At 53.2% G+C, this 15,253-nt stretch overlaps 1 protein-coding gene across 5 annotated transcripts in view; it reads left to right on the forward strand.

Moving 5' to 3' along the window:
- Positions 1 to 15,253, forward strand: part of CACNA2D2 (calcium voltage-gated channel auxiliary subunit alpha2delta 2) — a 217,850-nt gene that overhangs the window by 166,742 nt on the left and 35,855 nt on the right. For all 5 annotated transcript variants that reach the window (XM_064156505.1, XM_064156506.1, XM_064156508.1 and 2 more), the window contains one exon: positions 6,665 to 6,724. In XM_064156505.1, coding sequence (XP_064012575.1) covers positions 6,665 to 6,724 — 60 coding nt within the window. The remainder of the gene's footprint in view (positions 1 to 6,664; positions 6,725 to 15,253) is intronic.

The raw sequence follows: 15,253 nt of genomic DNA on the forward strand, positions 1-15,253 counted from the left end.
CATCCTATGGGAGCTGCAGCACACAGGGACATGAAAAAAGGAGAGGGAAAGAAGAGTCTGTCTCCTCTTCTCCAGCATGCTGAATCTCCCACTGTCACATTTCCCCCACTCTGACCTTCTAGTATATGTCTCCCACACCTGACGGATGTCAAGTGCTGGCTGCCAGAGCACTGGCCTGGCCAAGCACATCCTGCATTATCATCCCTCTCGTCTCAGAGGCCTGTGGTATTTACTCTAACTGGACCTGCTGGGTCATGTCTCTAGTTTCCTCTGCCTTTTCTGACCTTCATAGCAGAGTGTAGCACTGTGCCCAGCCTGCACTGCTGGCCAACAGCAGACCAGGTGCCCCTAGGTAGGGACAGGATGGAGAGCTAGACAGTAACAGCATGTAGACCTTTGCTGTCCCCTTCCTTCCCTACCCTGTCGAGGTATCTCTCCACCTGGGATGTTTCACTCCTCGTCTCCCTGTGGTTGCTAGGACTGGCAATGGCATTTCTTCCCAGTAATAACTGAGGCTCTAGAAGAGAAGGAGCAGAGAGAGACACTGGAACAAGGGCCATAAACTGCTGGCCTGCAGAGCCATGAGTTACTAAGATGGTGAGTAAAATGTCAACGTTGTAGCTCTGTGGCCTGTCCCAGGCTCCCAGGGCTACTGGTGCCCATACCACTGCCCTGTCTGCAGTGGCTCTGGCTCTGGTTTTGCTCCAGCTTTGTCTTTGTAAACCTTGTTGCTGGTGGGACAGACTCTTAAGAAGTTTCTCCCCACTCACCACCGTGCCAGACCTCAGCAGAGAGCACCAGCCACTACAACCTGGGATCTGAAAGCCCTTTGAGGAGTTACCACTTACCCATTACTATTCATTTGGGCTTTATTTGCCATCCTATGGGCAGGAGACTATTAGCAGCCAGTGGTGGCTCCAGATGCATTCCCCCTCAGGCACAGGCTGGATCGAGGCAGGAGAGGAGGATAAACTCTGGCTACTCCTTCTGTCCACGTGGCCCAGGGAGTTATTGATAAACAAGTTATTGACAAACGAGTTAGCGCTCTGAAAGAGAAATGCTGCAGCATGTCGAAGCCTCTTCCTTGATCAATACTCAGCCGTGGCTGAGTCCACTGCCGACTGGATTTCAGATGATGGCTGCAGGGGTAATAAGAGCCCTGGGATCAACTGTCTTGGAGATGATTACAGGATGAGATGCTTCACTGCCTTACAGTGTTTACTCAAGATTTATATTCCCTGTGTGTATAAGGGGCTTGTCGTCTTTTGTCACTGGCTGATCATGTTCTGATGGTGGCGTGTGTGCTGTGCCGTTAGGGTTTGCTCTGGGGGGTGCACGTGGCAAGTCCAGTGAGTGGGGAGAGGACGTGCTGAGGATAAGAGGAACTGCCAGGGTGGGGACCAAAAGAGAGGGCTTCTGCTAATCCTTCTTCCTTCATCATGGAGGAGGAAGTGCTGCAAAGCCAAGTGTTCCTGCTTGGGCTTGGGTTTCTTGGCTTTGTCATGTGTGTTTGTTTTTTACCTTCTCATCTTAACCTTTCACCTGTGTTTTCTTGCTGCATGGACCTTCACTGGCCCAGTAGCACAGGGCTGTATTAATCTCCAGCAATGATCTCTCCTTCCCGCTGCCTGCTGAGGTGTGGGAGGTTAATGCACTGCATGCCGCCAGGGAAGGCACCGGGATGAGGGTGATAAGAGCTGCGCTGAGGGGAGCTAAGCCAGGATTTAGCAGAAGCAGCTCTCTGGAGCAAATACCCCATGGCACTTGCAGCTGCTGTGTATTGGGCCACTGCTGGGCCCTTCCTTAGTGCTGTGGGGAGAAGATGGAGACACCATTCCAGGTTCCCTGAGGAGCATCTCTCAGGCTCAGCCCTAACGTGAGGTGCTTTATTTCCATGGAGAGGAGTGGAACATGAGGAGTGTTGCTGCTGTTACGCAGGGCTGCTCGGTCTCCTCTTGCAGGGGGTTTGCCATAATCCTACTTTATAAATCCAACCTTGGCCTTCAGCCTCCCTGTGCCGCTCTCTGATCTCCGCTCCACTGCCTCCCAAGTTAAACACACTGATCTGACTGAGAGGGGACAGACAGAGCATACTTATTGCTGGGGGTGGGGTGGGGAGGAAGATACAGCAAAGCATTGGACCATGGAAAGCCACTATGGAAAAATATTGGAGCAATGCAGGAGAGCCCTGAGTGCCACAGGGGAGAAGGAGTGATGAGGAGGAAGTGGGCTGCACCCTTAGGTGCTTGCTGTATCAGGGGCAGTCTCCCTGTGTTCTGGCCCTTCAAGCAGCAGAGGTGGTGACAGCGGAGACAGTCTCCTCACCTAGAGAGGGTGTTGTGGTCCCTGTCCGTGCCAGTTCTGACGTTCAGAGTGTTTTCTACCACCTTGCACCCAGCAGCTCTGGGACATCAGACTGCCTGCCCACCAAAAGTTGCTGCCTTGGCAAGCGTGAGCTGTGCTCAGGGCAGGGTGGGTGAGCTTGTGAGTGATGAGGGCTGAGAAGTGAAGTCTTGGAGCAAAACAGTGGAAAACTAGCAGCCATGTGTTTGGAAGTGCCATCCTCTAGGCAGAAGGAAGGTCACCCACCTCATCCCTCCTCTCCTTTCCCATGTGGCTTTTGAGAGGGAAGGCATCCACCCAGCTATGCTGCCTTTGCCACAGCCTGCCCATCCCAAGTCTATGCCATCCTCAAGGCTCCTTAACCCTGGGCGAGCTGGTGTGCTAAGCAGAGTGCTCTTGATGGATCTGCCCAGACGGGCAGTGAGGCAGGGAGGAGCATCGTGCGGAATGCGAAAGAGGCCAGGGCGCAGTAGAGCCCACACAGCACCTTCCCTTCACACACCTAGCTGTAGAGATCTCCAGGCACCAATCCATTGCAAATCTCCTGCTGGCCTTTTATGACCTGCAGAGTCATTTCAATTTGGTCTTTTCAGCCTCTAAATCTCCTGTCCTTAGCCCTCAGTCACCTCTGGGGATAGAAGTGTGCTCCTTAAAGTGTCACAACCAGGGCGGTCCCTGCTCCAGAGGCTGCTGGAAATTTGCAAGGAAATTCACACCTGTAGTTTATTTTCTATAGTTCCTATCATTTTTCTTGCTATTGGAATCACTTTACTGACAACCCCAGGTCTGAGGTCCCCAAGAAGTTTTTGTGGCTGCTGTGTACAGGCACAGGATCCTTGTCCAGTGCCTGCATCCCAGACATCTCGCAGTCCCTGCACACAGAGCACCTTGAGATGGACTGATTGATTTGTAGCACTTCAAAAATAATGATTTAATCATTATTAAGGATTAGAAATAATCCTTGAGCTGTATCGATCATGATAACATTATCCATGATGAGCCCATTTGGCACTAATAGGGCTGTCCTGCAGCACTGTGTTGCTCTGGACAGACCCATCACCTTCCCCAGGGGAACATGGCCAGGGAGGAGAAGCTGGAGGAGAAGCACCTTCCTGGCCCTAACACACAGCTCCAGGTCCTGATGCTGGCTTGCTTGCTTGCTTGGTCCCTCTCTCCTCCCAGTCCCCATCTTGGTCATGGGACTGAAGTGTCTTCAGATAGGAAAATGCTGCAGAAGCAATAGCCGGAAGGCTTGGGGGGGAGCACTTCTCCCAGGGTGGGTGTTCAGCAGCAGCTGGGAGCTGGCATGGCACCCTGCTATGGCTGTGCCATCCTGCCATGGGCACCCCTGTCCCTTCAATGTGCTATTTATCAAACAAGAACATCTGGATTTATGCTTAAGAAAACACAACCAAAGTTGTGTCCAGATTGACTTTGACAAATTGACATTTTCCAGAGGAAAAATATCCTCAGTCAGAGTGTCGTTGCTGGGTGCAGCCGTCCCTTACTGCACCATTTGCAACCCTCCAGGCACTTGGCACAAGGCAATGAATAGTTAAAGATGTCCATAAATCTTCCCCCAGCCCATAATAAACAAACACGCTCTTATCAAGTACAGGGAAATGCATATTTCATCACCGCCGCCTGAAACGCGGCTCAGAATAAATGCTCGCCTTTAATCAGCCATCTCAGTATACAAACACAGCACAAACCTTGGGGGGATGAGGTGCAGGATTGGGCCACAGCTTTTCCAGGCTGCTCTGGGGAGACAGGGCTGTAATCAGCAGGTGAGCCCCCACCAGACTGCCCTGAAAATTCACCTCTCCTGTCTCTTCTCTCCACCACCAGAGCCATAGGTGTTTTGCTTCAGTGTTCAGCTGATAGCTGATCTGTCCCCTTGGATGCTGGCCCTTGAAAGCAAGCACTTGATTTGGAAATCAAGATTAAGAAAAGAGAAAAGATGAAACAAGGAAGTTTCAACCAGTGTGTGCCAAGATTATGCAGTGATGGATATGCAGCTCCCTCCATCTCATAATAACAAGCTGTGTTCTCTAGGTGGGGAGGGCCAGACCTGTGATGTCTCTCACAACTCATCATTACCTTGTTTCTGAGTGCCTGTGCTTTGCCGTGCTCCCAGTCAAACAGCACCCATTATTGTGGCCCTCCTCCCACAACACTCCTGGTGCTGGGTGCTGCTGGGACTGGGTACTACTGGGGCTGGGTGTTGCCTCTCTCTCTGTAGGCAGCAGAGAGAAGTGAAGGAGACGCAGTGAAGCCTCAGGAGTTCTTTTCTGCTAAGCAACTTGTAGAAGATCTGAGGCATTTTGCATCTCCCCACGTACTGATGGAACTGCTGGAGGAATTGGTGACAATGGGGACAGCAGGTGCAGCATATGCAACTGTGCCCAGGGCTCCTGCCCACCTCTCCAGAGACTGTCATCTTGTGTGTCTGTGATCTCGGAGCCAGGCACTCTCAAGCCCCTGGGGAAAAAATTCCCAGGGGCATAGCTATACTTCATTGCCACCCAAGGGGCTCCCTCCAGTATACCAGATGTCCACTGAGCCAAGAACCTGGGCTTCATTCTGGGATTTGTGGTGCACAGCTTGAGAGCTGTGTGTGGTAGCTCTGGGAACCTTCCATACATCTCTGTAGTGCTGCCCCAGTGGTGATTTAGGGTAGCGTCTTGGCCCAGAATGTCACTTCATTGCACGTGTTCATTCCTCCTTCTCCCCCCAGCCAACTCAGGGGCTGGAGACAGCCAGGGCTCCCCACCACTCCCCATGCTCTGGCTGGCAGCATCATTTGCGTGGATCAGTGTCCCATCTCGCTGGGGGATGCAGGCAGTGCAGCAGCACCTGCCTAGGGCACATCTTGGCTTGGTGCGCTCCCACTAACTCATTAGGGAGCCTTCCTGGGCTGTGACAGCCTCGGTGGCCTCACAGCCAATTAACCTGGCACAGATTAGCCGCTCAGCGCCCTGAGCTGTGACCGCTGTGGCATGGTGCATTTCCCAGCAGCCCTGTACAGCTGACAGCTGGTGGGATTGGGCAGGTTGTGCCAGGTGCTGCCAGGCTGCAGAGATGAACCCTGCGTGCCTGCAAGTAGTGAGGGTGCCCAGCACCCAAGGATGGCCCTTAGCTCTGCAGGCTGGCTTCTTTCAGCTGGGCTTTGGTGCTGATCAGGCTTTACAACTCCGGCAGACAGTTGCCAACACCCCTGGGAGCTGGTCAAGGGATAAAAGTCTGTGTTGCTTGTTTTGCTCTTGGTTTGATTTGCCTAGTGATGCAGAGTGGATTCTCTTGGAAAGCCTGGAACTCTTGCTCTGTCTGTCCCCTTTGGCTCCATTAAAGGCTAGATTGCAGCTTCTTTCCAGCACTGCCAGTACCCTAAGTATTGCCAGTCTTCAGCCCTGCCCTGCTGCCCTTGGTGCTGATGAGGCCTCTCATGGCTGACACACAGCCCAGCTGAGCATTACTCCATCTTGCTCCTGGTGAGCCCTGGTTCCTCTGGCTACCTCAGTGCAGGCAGCAATGTGCCAGTGCTGCCTCCAGAGCCACCAGGATGGAGATGCTTTTGTCTCTTTTGAAGCCTCATATACTATAGTGGGACAAGATTGTGCTTGCCACATCCTTGGGTAAGACTTGTCTAGGCAGGCAGCTCAGCCCTGGGACCCCTCTTGCAGGCAGCCACTGCAGGCAGAGCTGCTGTCTCATGGCAGGTTCCTCTCCCGGTCACTAGCTCCTGGGAGTACTGGTGTGTTGCAGGTGGGCTCAGTGCCACTGAGCCAATGGCCCTGGACATGTGATGGGGTGAAAAAGGACACAGGAACATGAGGGGGTTAATCTAGGTGGGCTGAGCTGTGCACCTCTGGGCTCCCACACTGGGGCATTTTGAGGGTTTTTGAAACAATTTTGAAGGGTCTGCCCTGCAGAGATCTGGGAACATCAGCGCAGGGACCTGAATTCAGTCCTTGCCCAGTGCCACAAATGAGACCCTGCCCAGCTCTGGTGGCAACACCAGCAGTCACTGAGTGGCAGTGGCTCAGCTCTGGTTGAGATCAACTGGCAGCAATCCTTCTGCTTGCTCTGGGAAACGTGGTTCAGAAGAACATCATGAGCATGATGACCTTCAGGCATTGCTACCCCCAATTCCTCCTCCTGCACACAAACCTGCATAGCAGAGGGGTGGCAGGGTCCTAGCAGATGACTCCAAGAGGTGGATGGTGGGGCCTGGAGTGGCACCCATGGTCCTGTGTTAATGTGAGCCACGCTGGCTTCTCTTCCTTTCTTTGGACTCACTTCTCTCCCACTTGCTTTGCAGAGACTCGCCAATGCAGCAGAGAAGTTCCAGAAGGCTCACCACTGGCAGGACAACATCCGGGTAAGGCTCCCACGCCCTGGCTGCTCCCACCCCCTTCCATCCTGAACAATGGCCTCTGTGGGGGCACCGCCCTCAGGGATGATTCCTGGCACAGGACTCGCGCTCCTCATCCCATCACATCCCTTGGCTTTTCCTTTCCTCCCTGCCTGTTCTGTTCTCTCAGTTCCCTCTCAAGTGACCGCTGGCCATGCAGTGCTGCTTGGCACACAGGTGGTCCCAGCACCACAGCCTGCCAGCACTAACGAGAGCAAATGAAACGATTCAGAGCTCATTTCCAGCCTCGCCTCTGCCTGCACACACTGTAAGGAGAAGGCAGGAGGTGAAGGTAGAGCTCAGCACTGTTCGGCTGAGCACTGAGGGCTTGGGGGCTGGGCAGACTCTCACCCCCTGCAATCAGCGGCAGGCGGCAGATTTGGTGCTGAGCAGGGTCTCATGCAGGGTGACAGTCACGCGCCGGCTTGTCAGTGGCACCTGATGGCAGCTGTGGAGGGGGCTGTTTCTGGAGGAAGGAGCAGTCTGAGCTGGGAGAGGGAAGATGCAGGTTTAATGATTGCATTTGACTTTGTAATTCTGGTGGTGATAGCACGCAGCAGGAACCTGAAGGGTTCTGCCTGGAAATGCTCTCAAATTATAACGGTAATACAAAAGGAAGGGAAGTCTGTTTTCCTTCCAGTGCAAACCAAGGCTACAACATAAAACACTCCTGAGCCACGAGCCACTTCCTCTGGGTTGGACAGATCCTGCCCAGCTCCAGGGAACCCCCTGCAGTACCAAAGGGACAGCCCCACTTTCAGGCCTGGAGGCTATTTCTGCAACCATGATCTCCTCAGGGAGGACAGGAGTTGAGAACCCAGAGCCACTTCCTGCTCCTGCAGACCCTATTGCCATTGGTAGTGCTCACCAGGGTTTGACATGCAGAAGAAGAGGCAGCAGGAGTAGAAGAGAAGGCAAAGTGTCAAGCTGTTTGGCTTTCGTTCACTATGTGGCTGATGTGGGGCGGATACTTGTGGCCAGTTCTCATACCAGTGGGAGCTGTGTCCCATAGGTACCTAGAGAGGCCTCAGCTTGCAGGCGTCTTCCATTCCTGAGCAGAAGCAACCTTGCTAAGGACAGGTGAGGTGTCCCTGCCAGCCCTACCATCCAGTAGACAGTTGTCACCAGCACCCATGGTCACCAAGACCTTTCTGCATGAGTGTGCTGCTGATTTACTGTCACCTCTTTCCAGGAGACTGCTGAAAGAGGCGTTAGGAGGACAGCGAGATTTGGTATGGGCATAGCTGATGTAAACACCAGTGCCTGACCAACACTTCTGCAGGCTCAGGGCTCCCAGGAAAGGCCAGGAGCAGAGCCAAGGGACCACAGGCATGCCTTAAACTGTGGGGTGGATAACAGTCAGGATACAAAACAGGCCGGGAACGTGGGTAGCACTGGGGAGCTTGCAGCTCGTTTTGCCATTCATGGCACAAACCTTTGAGAAATCCACTTTCGTAGAAAAAATATTTTTAATAGCACTGTTTGCAACCACTTAATCAAGGTAATTAGGAGCGAGTCACCCAGAAACAATGTGCAGCCATGCGTCACTGCAGAGCTCGCCACAGCTTTATCAGGACAGCCCAGGCACAGCTGGATCAAGTGATGGACTGGCCCAGCTCTACTTGCAGCACCTGGGGTGCTGGGTCTTTGCTCTGCCCCAGCAGGCAGCCCTGCCTGCCTCAGCCTTGCCTTCCTAGCCCTGCTTCCCCAGCCCTTCCTGCCTCAGCCCTGCCTGCAGAGCAGTGGCACCGAAGGGCTGCACAAATGCCTTGCTGCCAGAGTTGAACCTCCTTCCGCTGCCCTTCATCTGTAACATGGCAGGGCATGATCAGACCTGCATGCCAGCACCGGTGACACTGGCTCTGTCCCTGGCCTGGGCAGTGGGCAGGGAAGGCAGCAGCGCAGCATCCCCAGCTCCTCCTCTTCTCCCTTCCCGCCCAGCAGCCCTTTCCTTCTGGCCGCAGCTCTGCCCTCCTCTCCCGGCGCGCCGCGGGTGACAGATTGCAGGGGCAGCGCTATTTCCGCGCCTTGCCGTCCGAAGGGGCCGGCAGATGCTGAGTGTTTGCGCTGCATTAGTGCTAATGGCAGCCCCATTAAACCTCGCTGCAGATGGATTGCTGTGGAAGTCCGAGGGAAAATGAAATAGAAGCAGGAGCCCGAGCGGCTGGGAGGCAGCTGCCGGCAGTCGCTCTCAGCCCATCTCTACAGAGGAAGGTTCTTTGTTGGCCGTTTGTGGTGTTTGCAGCTGCACGCCAGCCGTGCTGACCTTTCTGAGGAGGCTGAGCTCAGCCTCCCACCTCAGGGGGCTTTGCAAAGCACCTCCCTGTTCTCAAAATGCTCCCTTTTACCCCGTGCGGTCCTGTGCCCCAACCATACTACTCATCCTTGCCCACCCTCAGGTTCCCCCTATCTCCTAACTGTGCCAAGCTGGAACCATGTCCCTGCACGTCCTCAGAGGTATCTTGGACAGCAGAGCACTTCCATTGCCAAAAGCAGTCTTGTCCCCAAGGTCACCCATGCGGTGACACCTGAGGCATCCTTCATGTTGTCCCTCCAGCTCATTTCACCCCAGGTCTGGCTGGCAGCTTGGGGTGACACAGTGGGTAGGGACAGAGGGCTCTCAGTGCAGGCTGCAATATGGGGTCTTTGTACCACCACTGGTGACTTGGAGTGGGGAAAATCTGTGCCTTTCCACATCCACTCACTCAGGCCCTCTCAGGGATGCACGTTAACTAGTTGGCAAAGGATGGCTGAGCCCTGAAAAGGTGCAAGCTGGGTCCCAATGCCACAGGGCTGGCTCCCATCACAGGGTACTGGGACCACCAGCACTCTTAGGATGAGAGACTGAAAAAAGCTGCCAGTTTATGGCAGCCTGGCCAATCACTTTTCCCACAAAGAAGTTTCTGGCCTCCAAGCTTGTAGCCAGGATTCTGCAGGCAAACTGGCTCCACTCTATGCAGAGTGTCCCTAGAGGCACATCAGGCCTGTCCCCCTGCTCTGGATGTCCCCAGCCCTGTGCCCCAGCTGTGGCAACAGTCTTGAACCGCCTGTGCGACTTAACAGCAGCAAATGGAGGCCCCAGGGCTGCCACCCACACTGTGATGCTGTTTGCCAGGTTTCCATCCTCTGTTTGCCACCCTGCTCAAGCGAGAGACATGCAAAATGTACCTATGAAAATGCTGGAAGGTCACACTGAGTTTTGCTGCCATCCTTAGTATCCATCCTCACTGGCAAGCTGCCATGCTGCCCACTGGGTGTCCCAACTTGCTCCGTGTTCTTCCAGTGTCTCTCTGCCTCTGTGCTGCACTTTTTTGCAGGGTTTTAAAGTGCCTTAGGTTCTTTTCCAGACCTTCTTGCCTTGTCTGAGCACCTTCAGTGGGGACTTGGGTGCCCTGCATACTGTGGGAATGCATGCTGACCAGGGGCTGTGTAAGGTGCAGGTCTGTGCCACCAGCTACGAAATGCATCCCAGGGTGTCCTCATCACTGCTTGTTGGTCTTCTGGGGCTGCCCAAGTTATTTGTCCCTTTGAGGGCAACTCTGTCAGTGCAGACCCATCCCTGCATTTATGTGTGCTTGTCAGGATTACAGAAATTGCCTTTAAAAGTTGACTTCTTTATAAGCCATTTTCTGCTTCATAAAATGTTTATTACTGTTGGTTTTTTCCCAGTTTTTCTTCCTCACTGCATTTTCCATTGGTACCCTGGGAAGCTCCCCTCATCCTCCACCTGCTGTCCCCCAGATCCCACCTATCCCCACCTGTCCAGAGAGGACAGGGGTGTTTGAAGGATCAGAGCCCAGCAGGTCCTTTTGTTAATCATTGAGCTGAAGATGCAAAAGCTGCAGGGACAGGGTTTAACTGCAGGGTACAGCACTGGTGGTCCTGGGGTGCAGCAGCATGCATGGAGGTAGCAGCAGGAGCGTGGGCACTGGGCAGCCCTGCACCGCTGCCTCTATCCATAACCCCCGCCTGCAAGCTTGCCAGCAAATAACAAAGCCCAGATAATTTCAAGCTCCATTAGAAGTGAAACTCTGGGGAAAACGGGATCGCTGTTTGCTAAATGGGGAAGGACAGGAGGAATAACAAAGATTTGGCTCCTGGTCACCCAAGAAAGGTGAGGGATAAAGCACGAGGATGTGGTGGCATGGCTCAAAGTCTCTCTGCAGTTGTGCAGCCCTGGGTACAGCACCCCTCTGGGCGCAGCATCCCTCTGGGCGCAGCATCCCTCTGGGTGCAGGACCCTGCCAACTGGCTGCTGCCTGGCATCACCATGGTGTGCCCAGCGCGAGTCTGCAGTGGGAGCAGTGGCCATGCCACACCATACATGGGCACCAGCAGCTGCTCCTGTGGGTTTGCCATGGCGATGCAGGCAGAGCTTTGTGTTCAAAGCTGCGTTAGAAGGGTGAGCGCCAGCTGCCTTATCCCCCTTTCATTTTTCTCCTCCTTTAATTACAGATCCTACTTATCGGCCAAGAACAGAAAGATCAGCGCCGTAACCTTGCACTTGCCCTTGTAGAAGGTTTACCTAAAAAGTTAGAAAATAAAATCAAATACTCTAATTTGCAGTCGTCTTGCCGTTTCAAACCCAGTTTTCATTACAGCACAGAAAGTGCATTGAAGCTGTGTTTATAACCCCCTTTTAGATAACAAATCACATTTTCTTTTGGCTGGCGAGTGTGTAGAATTGATATTTTTTTCTCTCAGTTTAATGGGTTTGTGTGTTCAGGAATGATCTCCATCAACTGAGAGTCTTTATTGTGTTTGATATAATGTCAGCTTTCATTACGCTCGGAGAATTACTGTGTTAAAGCACCAACCTTGCTGTAGAGCCAGTCTGGCCGAAGAGCAGAACAAGAAAGTCATGCACAAAACCCCCATGTCACTGCCATTCCCTCTTGAAAGCCAAGGATGGGGCTGCCCTCACCCCCTAGTCTGCAGGATGGCTGGACCACCCATGGTGGTGCCACGGGTGTGATGCTTTGGTGTGGACACTGCTGGCTTTCCTCCTAGTACTCCCATTCCGTCGTGTAGGGCAGGCGGTCCCTGGCACACACCAGCTTGGCACAGATGCTGGCATCCCTGCAGTGTCCAGGCGCAGCACAGGGCAGAGGTGGCCTTGTCTTGTTTGAGACAGCCTTGAAGGAGCAAGAACAGACAGGAGATGGTGTGTGAAGAATAGCTGGCGAGGCATGATCAGATAAAACTTCTTCTCAGGGAGATGAAAAAACTGTTGATGGGTCACTTAAACATTTCCCCAGCTCTGTCAGAGAGGCAGAGGGAGGAAATTGCTTTCTTAAAAAAATAGGAAAGATGCCAAGGCAGATTATGATGCCTCTTTCCACCTGTCCTGGGAAATGCATACGGCCTCTGCTGCTGGATGGGATGTGAGGAAGCTGGCATGGTGAGGGCTGCAGGAGAGGAATGGTCCTCACCAGACCAGTCCTGGGTCCATGCAACAGACCATGGTGGCTGCGGCTAACCACGAATATTTTCTTCTTCCGGGTGCCTGGGGAAGGATTCATCATGATGCATATGGACAAGAATAGCTGAAGCCCAGTGGAAATAAAGGGTTCAGCCCCTAGCAACTTCTGACAGGTTCTCCCCTGATGCCCAGAGCCAGGCATAATTTCAGGTAGGAATTTCTCCTGGAAACCATCTGGTCCACTTGGGACCCTGTTCCTGGTCATGGCCTTCACACCACCCCATGGCAGCCCTTGCAGAAACACTTTCTTTTGCCTCGTTACACATCCCAGAAAGCTGCTGTGCTTATGGCAGAGCTGGGACACCTTGTGGTGAGCACTCATTTGGGTGAGACCTCCAGCTACAGGTACCAGCTGAGACAAACTGCTCAGCACAGACCCATCCTCCAGCACTGCCATCAGCCAGTCCTCTCCCACTCCTCCTGACAGAGGTGGGCTTCGCTGGAGTGATGCTGCTGGGAGCACACTGTCCCTGTGCTCGTCCTCTTTCACCACCCAGCCTTAATGCAGAGGCAAGGCTGTGGGTCCTTCTGGTGCAGTGGGAGCTGTGTGAGCTGTGTGATATGCTGCAGGCTATCTCCCATACGAAAGGTGCAACTATGAGCAAAATCTGTTGCTATTTCTTTGTGCTTAATGGTTCAGGGACACAAAGAGCTCCCTAAATGTTCACTGCTCACTGTAAGTGCAGATGGCAGGACAAAGATGGACTCATGAGCAGAGTCATCACTGCTGTTCTTGCCACCTGGTTTGTCCCCACATCAGCATGCTGTGAGCTGTGATGCTGGCCCTGCCACTGACCCCATCCAGCCCTGTCCAGGAAGCAGGCAGGTGCTGGCTCAGAATCCAGCTTGTCTTCCCTACCATGCTCCACGTTCCTCCTAACTGCCTGGAAGGCAAACCACTGCAGGATTTGGTTCTTTCAGAGCCTATTAAATCTTGAAAGAGATTTCCTGACCACAGGGGTCACCATGCTGCTTGGAGTAATGAAACTTGCAGCCAGAGAGCAAATATGGACCAAAATCAATGCAGTGCAGCAGGAGCTACCTGCAGAATTGCCCTAAGGAAACACAGCATCCCCAGGGCATGCAGTTAGCAGGGTGACCCTTGCAAGATCACAGAGAATGACCCTGCAGTTGACAACAGACCTGAGAGAGAAGGGTTAGCCAGCTCAGGTGACCCTATGGAAAAGCTACAGGGGCAGAGCAAGCCTCAGCCCCTCTGCTGTGTCCCTGCTGGCTGCATGCTCAGGTTAGACAGGCTGGAGCAAGGAGCTGATGTGCCACTGAAGGATCTTTCCAAGGCTTTTTCGGGCCAGTGGCAGCCGTGTGCATGATGTGATTTGTTTGCTACCTCAGACCACTGACTCAGAGGTTTGGGCCAGCACCCCTCTGTCCTGTGGGCTGCAGTGAGATAGCAGAGCACTGACTTTTCTAGTATTACTTTTAATTGCTGTAATTGTTTTATCTGGAACAAAATTATTTGAGTGTTCTTGGAGAAGGCTGTCTGGGAGTGGGAAGGAAGAGTGCCCCTCAGTGCCCACCTAAGCTCCCCTGTCTCCCTCTGTCTGCCAGTGCCTGGTCAGGCATCATCCATGACAAAGCAGAGTCCTCCCGTGGGCTGCAGGCAAGGCTTTATCTTGCAGCTGTCCAGAAGCCCACAACTTGGTTTATTAATTACCTTTTCCCTTGGAGTTTTGGTATAAAACTGGCAAAGGAGTGGAGCACAGGGCTGTTGGGGAGGGATCAATGGGGACAAACAGTCTGGAGTCCCTGGGAAGACTGGCACTGGAGCCCAGGAGGTCCCACCTGGGTCACACCCTGCCTGGGGGCTGCCTGGTGACACCAACCGTAAAGTTTTGGTGCAGACGTGGTTATTTGGTGGCTTTGCCAGTGAAGCCTTGGTGATAACTTTAGTGAAGTCTCAAGATTACTCTGTGATGGCTCTTAGCTCTCAAAGTCATTTCATCTTGACTTACACTGAGAGTTTAGGAGACCTGAAGTGCCCTTGTGCATCTCCACTAGTGACTTGACACGTGGGGTGCCATTGTGCAGGGGCCACTTGGCAGTCAGAGTGCAGGGGAATGGGCAGCTGTTAACTCATCATCAAGGGACAGCTGCCCAGCTCTGCCTCCCCTTCTGCCTCCCCTCCCACACCAAGCTGGGAGGGCTTTTTGCTGGCTCATTTGCAGGAGACAGGGACAATGTTTTGCTCTGTAATCCCTCCACATCTTCACCCCTTTGTTTTCTTTATTAGTATTTATTCTGAAAGGCTCTAGAAATGCCAGTGCTATTTACACAGACCGGGTGCTGGGTTTAAGGTGGACTGGAGGAAGAGTAAGAGAGGATTACGTGAAGGCAGCAAGTGTGGTGTAAAAAACAAATATTAGGGACAGGAAATTGTAGGACCTCATGTTGCCTCTCAGGAGAACCCCAGGATCTCTCTAGAGCATCTCTGAGGTCTCTGTCTCTCACTCCTGAAAAAAATTCCCACCAGCTTCACCAGCCTCTGAGTGCCAAGGAGAGGGATGCTCTGCCAGGACCCAGGGGCTCCCTTGGACCCCACAAAACCACCCCCAGCATCAGCAGACTTGTGGCAAGGAGAGCAAAGCCTGGCATCAGAGCAGATTGTGAGGCCAGGGCCATGGTAACACATGTGCTGTCTCATGTGTGCAAATCTGAGCCATGGCATGGAGCAGCGCCAGGACCTCACCCAGCTGCGCCTCGGGTCATCATGGCTTGCACAAGCGCATGGCAAGGGTTCTGTGATCTCTAGGGAAAGTGATACAAGAGATGTCATTCAAGGTCCCCATGGCCTGCCATGCTGTGGACACACTGGAGCAGGTAAAATCTGAATCAGGGCACTGGCTCCTTTCCACAAGCATCACCTCTATTCTCTTGCCCACTGTGGAGGTTCAGAGGGCATTTGAGCCTTTTGGAAGAGCCAATGGAAGATAAAATGAATAACAAAGCACTTTCTGGATGGCTGTTGTTTATCACACTCACTTCTGATTAAAGAT

The sequence above is a fragment of the Pogoniulus pusillus genome, chromosome 16 (assembly GCF_015220805.1).
Source record: "Pogoniulus pusillus isolate bPogPus1 chromosome 16, bPogPus1.pri, whole genome shotgun sequence".
NCBI classification, from domain to species: Eukaryota; Metazoa; Chordata; class Aves; order Piciformes; family Lybiidae; genus Pogoniulus; species Pogoniulus pusillus.